The following is an 8,964-nucleotide window of genomic DNA, read 5'->3' on the forward strand; positions in this document are numbered from 1 at the left end:
TGCAATATAGTGCATACTAAATCTAAATTAATCTAAATTAAAGTCTAGCCAGTAATCATCTTGTGTACATATAAAAGAAGGAATAGGATTGGCATCGAGAGAGAAAGACAGAAGTTATTGTTGTCTTTTCTCGATGCCAGTCCTAACCAACCGTAACAATTGCGTGGCCTCCACCGAGAGTGGGTAGGCCGGCGCAGTATTAATGAAGCCGATAGAATTGGTGGCGGTATATCTAAAAAGTCTTCTTCTATGTTCCTCTTCTTCACTTTTTTCATTAGATAGGCAAATGACTGCGATAGTTCGGCACTGGCCACATTACAACTGGTCACACTATTCAAGATACGACGAATGTTTTCTGTACTAATCTTGTATCAGACTTGCTAGCAAGTCTGATTGCAGCCAAGCGCTAGTCAATAAACTCTCTCACTCATATCAAACTCATACTTTGATATACTTACTTTGATCATACTTCACAGAGTAAAATGTAATTTAATTTCAGCTTACTTTTCTTTCTATGTCTCGACGTTCGTCTCGAGCGTTCTCTTTATACGGTTATCTACGAAATGGAATTATCTGATGAGGCAACTGGAGACTGCGGACCTAAACGAATACATAGACCCTTGTATCAAATACAAATGCAATTTTGCCGTCATTGTAATGATTGGATTCGCACTTGGTAAGAATTTATTTAACAACATTCGGCTGAACACTGAAAGAGATAGATAGATAGATAGATAGATAGATAGAACACTTTATTGCACACAAAAACACATGTAAAGGATCACAACACAGAAAGAAGAAAACAGAAAAAACAATTGTGAGCAAAGGCGGCCTTATATTGCTTGGAGCAATCTCTACCAGGCAACCTTTGCTGAAAAGAGAAGTGCTAGTGTTGGATAGTAGTAGAAAGAGCTTCCAAAACGCCTGCGACTGCTTTTGATCAAATGCTAAAAACCACTATATCTATACCTGAATGCGAAATTCTGTTCGTCTGTTGGTTTATTGTTTTGTCCGTCAATCACGTTGCAGCAGAGCAACGGATCAACGTGTTTTTGCATTCGCATCCTGAAGACGGACAGAAGATACTTTTTGTCCCGAAAAATCAAAGAGTTCCCACGGGATTTTTAATAGACCTAAATTCACGGGGATGAAGTCACAGGTATCATCAAGTTTTACATAATCGTGATACAATTGTGTATATCGCAACAGTTTTAGGGATTGAATTTTGTGACTGCACCACTGTGCATTTAATTTGCAAAAATAACTTTTCTTTACAGTGGAACATTCAATGTCCATAGCAGTAAAATTTTCAGCTGTCCAAGAGTGTGGGTCAAACAGTACTAGCGTCTTGGAAGCATATATGAAGTATAATTATTACTGGATCTGTGCCTTCGATGTACCATACTCAAAAGGGTTTTTAATCTATTTAGTGGTATGTACCAACTTTTAGTGAAGATAAACTTAGTTGAATAATTTTATAGTTAATAAACAGAATAGAATAATGAACAGAAGTCTAAACACAAGAATCAGCACTTCTTGACCCCTATTTCATAATTTATAAATTTTTTAACAGGTCATTAACTACCTTGTAACAATGATTTGGAGCTATCTAGGCTTATTCGTTATTTGCATAAGCCTGTACCTAACATCTATTTTGGTACAGATAAATAAAGTTATTCTATCTAGAGAAGGACAAGTAAGTAGATTCATGATTTACTGAAATAGCAGCTAAGTAGATTTATGATATACTGAAATAGTAAATAGATTCATGATTTCTAAAAGTAATAAGAAGATTCATGATTTATTGAAATGGTACCTAAGTAGATTAATGATAGACTGAAATATTAAGTAGATTTATGATTTACTAAAATAATATCTAAGTAGATTCATGATAGACTGAAATAGTGCATGATTTACTGAAATAGTACATGCCAACCATACATAGTGTAATATAAACGTTAGCAAAAACTAAGCGTTATAATTATTATACTACTTAAACACAGTCCAATACTAATAACCATTTGCCTTATACCTGTAGTTTTTGTGATTTAGTTTTTTTCAAACCCGCAACCATTGTATAGCGTGCAAAACTCGGGGTCTATCTCCCGCCCACGATTCAACGTCTATCTACGCAACGTTCGTGGACCTCTAGCGCCAGTCAGGTGTTTTATTTGCAATACATTGCGAACTTTAAACAGATACCGGATTATTTTTATTCTTTCGTTCACCTTTTTTTTGTGGTATATTATCAGTCATCACTCATCATCCTGTACTATCATCTGTCTTCATTTTTGCTAGCGCTCTAATGACCATCTTGAATTTTGTAAGTCGGCGGTCTAGGATTATTTTTAACCCCCGACCCAAAAAGAGGGGTGTTATAAGTTTGACGTGTGTATCTGTGTATCTGTGTGTCTGTGTATCTGTGTGTCTGTGTATCTGTGTATCTGTATATCTGTGTATCTGTGTATCTGTCTGTGGCATCGTAGCGCCTAAACGAATGAACCGATTTTAATTTAGTTTTTTTTGTTTGAAAGGTGGCTTGATCGAGAGTGTTCTTAGCTATAATCTAAAAAAATTGGTTCAGCCGTTTAAGAGTTATCAGCTCTTTTCTAGTTTTCTTGTAGAAAAGAAGGTTAGATAACCGTTAGGTTCATAATATTATGTCAATAGACAAATGTCAAGCTGTCAAGATGGACTTTGCCTAAATACATAATTATTTATTTGAAAATGATGTTTTGGAAAACTCAAATACTTTGGATCGTCGGGGGTGTTATAAATTTTTAATTTACACTTGTTACTAAGAGTATATTCTTTAAAAGTTAGTCCTAAAAGTCTTAACTTAAAATTAATAATTAATTTAAACAAAAATATTTCAGTACCTACCCTCAAGCTATTGGAGGAAATTACGCATTGACTACAATCGTGTATCGCGATTGGTGCGTTGCTTCGATGACTCTATCAACGGTATTGTATTGATCTCTTTCGCAAGTAACTTGTACTTTTCGTGCTTGAAACTTCACTATACTATATCGTAAGTTGTTTGTATATTAAAATTGATATATTTTGTAAGCAAAGGACAGCCGCCACAATAGTACCGATTAGCTTTGTTTCTAAATTTAATGTTATTATGTGTTTTTTTTTAACTTGGACAGTATGGGGAAATCTACAACCATATGAGATACTGTCTCAGGAAACTTCAGCTCTTTTTTTGTGAAAAATTCCTTGGCATAATCAATTTTTTGGTTAATTGATTTGATTTTTATGGACAACTCACGCTTGACCAAAAAAGTGGCTATGCCAAAATTGTATTCACAAAAAAAGAGCTGAAGACAGTTTCTTTGTATCTCCTATGGTTTTGAATTTCCCCATACTGTCCCAGTTAAAAAAAAAAGGCCAAGTGCGAGTCGGACTCGGGCATCGAGGGTCCTGTAGGTACTCGAGTATTTTTTCGACATTTTGCACGATAAATCAAAAACAAGTATGCATAAAAATAAATAAAAATCTGTTTTAGAACGTACAGATAATATGATACGTCATATGATACCCCACTTAGTATAGTCATTTTACTGTGAAAATTTAAACACATTTTAGTAAATTGCATTTACTACACATTTTCAAATAGTTTTGATGTAATAAACTTGAGTTTAAAAATACAGCATTTACTATTGTGGTGAGCTTCCCTTGGAAGATTTAATAAAATAAAACATGATTATTGTTACAAAATTATAGTCTGAACGCACTAAATCTTTGTTCTTTATTTTATTTTCCTATAAGTATTATTTTCTCTAGTTCATAACCTTTTTTTACCCCCGACCCAAAAAGAGGGTGTTATAAGTTTGACGTGTGTATCTGTGTATCTGTCTGTGAGATCATAGCTCCTACAAGTATGGACCGATTTTAATTTAGTTTTTTTTTGCTTGAAAGGTGGCTTGATCGAGAGTGTTTTTAGCTATAATCGAAGAAAATCGGTTCAGCCATTTGAAAGTTATCAGCTCTATTCTAGTTTTCCTAAAAAGGGTTTTTGTGTCGGGGATTGTTTAAATTTTGAGTTATAATTACAGAAATGGTTTTCATCTACAGCGATGTCTTAACTATCCCAACTACAATGAAAAGGATTCTACCGGGTTAGTAGTTACTTACGGCTGTAAATAAGAATTACCTACCTATACTATTAGCTGATGCCTGCGACTTCGCCCGCGTTTATTAAGGATCTTAAAAATCCCGCGGGAATTTTTTCATTTTCAAGGGTAACAAGTAGCCTTCAAGTTTGTAACTTCTCCAAGTTTGTAATTACGATAGGGATAATTAAGCGACTTTTTATCAAACGTCAAAACGCTCGCTTAGCATGGGAGTTTGTATGAAATACACAGATGTGACGTCATAAACATTTAACGTAATTAGACATACTTTTTTTAATTAAATCGACAATTTAAAACTAGCAACGAGTGTGGTTTTTACAAATTTTGGAAAACCCTCTTTAGACTTCATATTTGGCGAAGTAATCGCGTAACTAACATACAAAAAAAAACACATACAGTCGAACTGAGACCCTCCTCTTTTTTTGAAATCGGATAAAAATAAAAGTCGTGATACACTCACTGACTAACCCAAACTCTTGGACCTAGAAATCTAAAATTTTGCACCAAGTGTTCGAAACTCAAATATTGCAAATAAAACATCTGACTGACGCTAGAAGTCAACGGACGTTCCATAATAAGTCACTCGAAGCCGCGTCGTAGATGTGGCATTGACGCGAGTTTTGCACGCTATACAATGCGGGTTTGAAAAGTACTAAATCACTAAAACTACAAGATAAGATAAATGGTTATTCGCATAATGATAACGCGAAGTTTTTGCTAGTGTTCTGATTACATTCTGTATTTTCAGATTCATACCTGACTACCTATTAATTATGTTTGCCACGTATTCCCTGGTATTTGTGCTACTGCGATCCTTGGCAGTAGCTATCATCGCCGCGAAGGTTCACTCTGCGTCTCTGGTAGTAGCACCGGTGCTTTACAGCGTGCCGTCACCGACATTCTGTACTGAGGTAAGATAACATCATACAAGGAACCAAAAGCTTAATCCATACTAATATTATAAATGCGAAAGTGCGCCTGTCTGTCTGTCTGTCTGCTACCTTTTTACGGCCCAACAGTTTAAACGATTTTGAGGAAATTTGGTACAGGGTTAGCTTCCCGGCAGGCTTTACAGGGTTATCCCGGGGACGGACATAAGCAACTTTTAATCCCGGAAAATCGAACAGTTCCCATGGGATCTTTAAAACTTGTGACTCTATTCGCCCTCACTCGCTACGATCGGTCTGCGCTGGCCCTTATTGTGTTTCGAAACATCCGCGAACTATTGTACGTCATGCCCATAACAACCTTCCCTTACGCCTTTGCGTCTTTTTTACCCGACTACGGCAAAGCCGAAAGGAAGGGTTATGATTTTAGTTACCGCTCTCAATTATTATAGACAAAGTTGAGGTTTTGGATTCATAGAATCCTACTATTACGAACCAAGGCTTTTAATTCACGTACCTATTTTTTCAGATTCAAAGATTTATTGAACAAATACACGGAAATACGGTGGCATTAACTGGCCTCAATTTCTTCTATGTCAACAAAGAACTCATTTTAACTGTAAGTTTTTATTGGAGTTTCTCATGACTTTTATCCACTAATAACATGTCCATAGTGAATTAGTTGTATTTTTAACTCCCGACCCAAAAAGAGGGGTGTTATAAGTTTGACGTGTATTATATCTGTGTACCTATCTGTCTGTGGCATCGTAGCTCCTAAACTAATGAACCGATTTTAATTTAGTTTTTTTTTTGTTTGAAAGGTGGCTTGATCGAGAGTGTTCTTAGCTATAATCCAAGAAAATCGGTTCAGCCGTTTGAATGTTATCAGCTCTTTTGTAGTTACTGTGACCTTCACTTGTCGGGGGTGTTATAAATTTTTAATTTACACTTGTATAAAATTGTTTCAGATTTTTGGAACTATCGTGACCTACGAACTTGTTTTGCTGCAGTTTGTAAAAAGTTAATTAATTAATTAAGTTAAAAAATTATGTAAATTCAATACTATGTACGTATCTGAAAGAAAGAAGAAAAAAAAACCTTTAATTTCCATGATTGTGCACTTACAATACAACACTTTTAAAGTAGAGTTACCCTGACCGCCACCACTCGAGCATTTTCCCAACGTACCTAATACCTATCTAATAGGAGCGCCAGGATAACTGAAAAAAGGTTCCAGTTCAGCTCTGATACAGCGCTGATTATCAGCTAGAATCATTATATATATCGCCACGGCTATCATCATCATCATCATCATCAATAACCGATACACGTCCACTGCTGGACAAAGGTCTCTTGTGGGGTCTTCCACACGCTTGGTCTTGCGCCGCCTGAATCCAGCGGCTCTCTGCGACTCGCTTGATGTCGTCCGTCCACCTAGTGGGGAGTGTTCCAACGCTGCGCTTTCCGGTGCAAGGTCACCATTTCAGTACCTTGGACCCCAATGGCAATCGGTTTTTTTTTTTTTCAATCAATTTATTTATTTGCTGATACAGGTATTACAGGTGTAATTATAGAAATAGTCCAGCTGTATCACGCCAAGCTGGCATGCAAATACATTAATTCAAAATAGTGAATAGACAAATTAAATTAAAAGTAAATTTTTTTTGGACTATGTGCCCTGCCTAATGCCCACAAAATGAGTCACAGAGAGGCGCTGGATTTAAACGCTGTAAGACCGAGTCGTGGGGAATTCCCGAAAAGAGACGTAATATGACCAGTAGTTGATGTCTATTATTATAGACACCCTATAATAGGCTAATTATGACAATTCGAATGAGCCCCAAACAACGTTTGTATGAAGCACGCTGCGAATGAACTCCTCTGAATGTGACAATCAAAATTATGAAGTTTTATTTCTTGTAACACGTCTTACTAAAACAAAGTTAAGCGAATTCAACTTAGTCAATATCTTGAACATGAATTATTTAAATTGCGATAACTTAAATAATTTTACTTCGCAATGACTTAGGTTCGTATTCAGATGTTAAATATTCAAAATAATATTTCTTTTAATACATACGAGTAGGTACAAGTTGATAAGATTAAGATATTTTTTAAATAGGTATATTTCTTTAAACCGATGTTTTTATACCAAAGTTAGCTGCATGTAATTTTGTGCTGTTATGACGTATTTATTTGTTGAACAACAACATTGCACTTGGTCCAAGAATAGATCAATGTTTATTTATGACTGGCTGATGCCCGCAGCTTCGCCCGCGTGGATTTTGGATCTGAAACCCTGTTGGAATTTTTGATTTCCCAGGACAAAAGTAGCCTATCCGTAATAGCCCATCCCCGGGATGCAACGTGTTTCTGTACCACGTAAAAACATTTAAACGGATGATCCTTTAAAAATCCCGAGGGATCACCAGGTATTAGGAATGCAATTCCTTACAGCATCAGAGTTGAGGAGTTGGGTCCTCGAGGTCAACAACAAAGTCTTTACTTGGTACAGATACCTTCAATATCAATCAATTTATAACCGACAGTTTCTAAATCCCATCAGTATTGATGGTGAGATCCCCTGCAGCATCAGGATTGAGGAGTTGGAATCCAATTTTTTTATGAAACAATGTCACAAAGTTCCTCTATCGATTAAAAAAAAAATTACGCAAATCGGTTCAGAAATCTCGGAGATTTCGGTGTACATAGGTAGAAAAACACAACTCCCTTTTTGAAAGTCGGTTAAAAAAGTAGCCTATGTTACACCCTGGCCAATTCTCTACTTGTCTGTGAAAATCCCGTCAAAATCGGTTCAGCCGTTCCAAAGATTAGCCTTTTCAAACAGACAGACAGACAGACAGACAGACAGACAGACAGACAGACAAAAATTTTAAAAACGTGTGATTCCGTTATGGTATCGTTCAAATAACCATATGAGCTTAATATGAGGTAGTTATTTCGAAATTACAGACAGACACTCCAATTTTATTTATTAGTAGTATAGATAAAATTTCGTTTCGAATAGTAGGTAGGTATTCCAAAATTATACTGATTATTATTTATTAAATTCCGAGACTACGTTAGGATGAAGTACTATGCTAGTTACTTTTCGTGGTTGATATAAAAAAGTACTAAAAATATTTATTGTTACGATCGTATAGAACTTTATGACTTCAGCTGCATTAAATATTTGTTATGCTGTTTCAAAAATATACCTAAGCGTTATCGTTTTTCTAACGTACAATATTTATTAAACAACAATAAGTAATTATAACTATTGGAAAAAAATGTAATGATGATATATCTTAAGCCAGTAAAATGGATCTTTCTCATGAGTGAGTATGTAGCCTTTATCATAAGCAAATTTAGTTTTTGGTGTCTAAATTAAGTACAGCTTCTTGGCTTCAATTTTCATTTAATGCCTTTTTAGTTCATTAAGAAATCTTGTTTGTCTTCCTAACTTCCAAACTTAGTTTAAAATTGTCTAGAGATGCCTTCCTACGTTGATCAGAAGCTATTATCAAGTTCTTAGCACTGTCTATCCTACACTTAATATTATAAATATATGAAAGTACGTTTGTCTTTTGGCTTGTTCTTCCATCAAGGCGTTAAAGAGCAATGGATCTACATAAGTTTTTGATAGGATATAGATTCCTACTTTTTATCCCGAAAAATCAAAGAATATTCACAGGATTTTTAAGAAGTATAATGATCAACTATCAATTCTTGCTTTAAATTGTAGCCCTATCATCAGCACTCGGTCGGATTATACGATCAGAAGTAACTTACAAAGATACCTGTAGTAAAGTCTGCCAAGATCTTCCTTTAGACGACTACCAGCCAGTGTGCATGATGTTCAGCAGATACAAACGAGGATATCAGTTTTACGTCAACCTATGTCATGCTAGACGATCGATCTGTAGGGATAACCTAGG

At 35.6% G+C, this 8,964-nt stretch overlaps 1 protein-coding gene across 1 annotated transcript; it reads left to right on the forward strand.

The window, feature by feature from the left end:
• The first annotated feature begins 576 nt into the window (after positions 1 to 576).
• On the forward strand, positions 577 to 6,051 carry LOC123864589 (gustatory receptor for sugar taste 64f-like). The gene is made up of 7 exons (XM_045905152.1): positions 577 to 676; positions 1,278 to 1,396; positions 2,877 to 3,031; positions 4,062 to 4,124; positions 4,888 to 5,050; positions 5,556 to 5,645; positions 5,995 to 6,051. Exons 1-7 carry the CDS (start codon positions 577 to 579, stop codon positions 6,049 to 6,051), a joined length of 747 nt encoding a protein of 248 aa, XP_045761108.1.
• The last annotated feature ends 2,913 nt before the right edge of the window (positions 6,052 to 8,964 follow it).

Source organism: Maniola jurtina, chromosome 4 (genome assembly GCF_905333055.1).
Source record: "Maniola jurtina chromosome 4, ilManJurt1.1, whole genome shotgun sequence".
NCBI classification, from domain to species: domain Eukaryota; kingdom Metazoa; phylum Arthropoda; class Insecta; order Lepidoptera; family Nymphalidae; genus Maniola; species Maniola jurtina.

Coding starts and splice junctions, on each gene's coding strand:
- LOC123864589 (XM_045905152.1), top strand. CDS start 577: ATGAGGCAACTGGAGACTGCGGACCTAAACGAATACATAGACCCTTGT. Junction 4,125..4,887: donor AATGAAAAGGATTCTACCGG/GTTAGTAGTTAC, acceptor CTGTATTTTCAG/ATTCATACCTGACTACCTAT. Junction 5,051..5,555: donor CACCGACATTCTGTACTGAG/GTAAGATAACAT, acceptor CTATTTTTTCAG/ATTCAAAGATTTATTGAACA.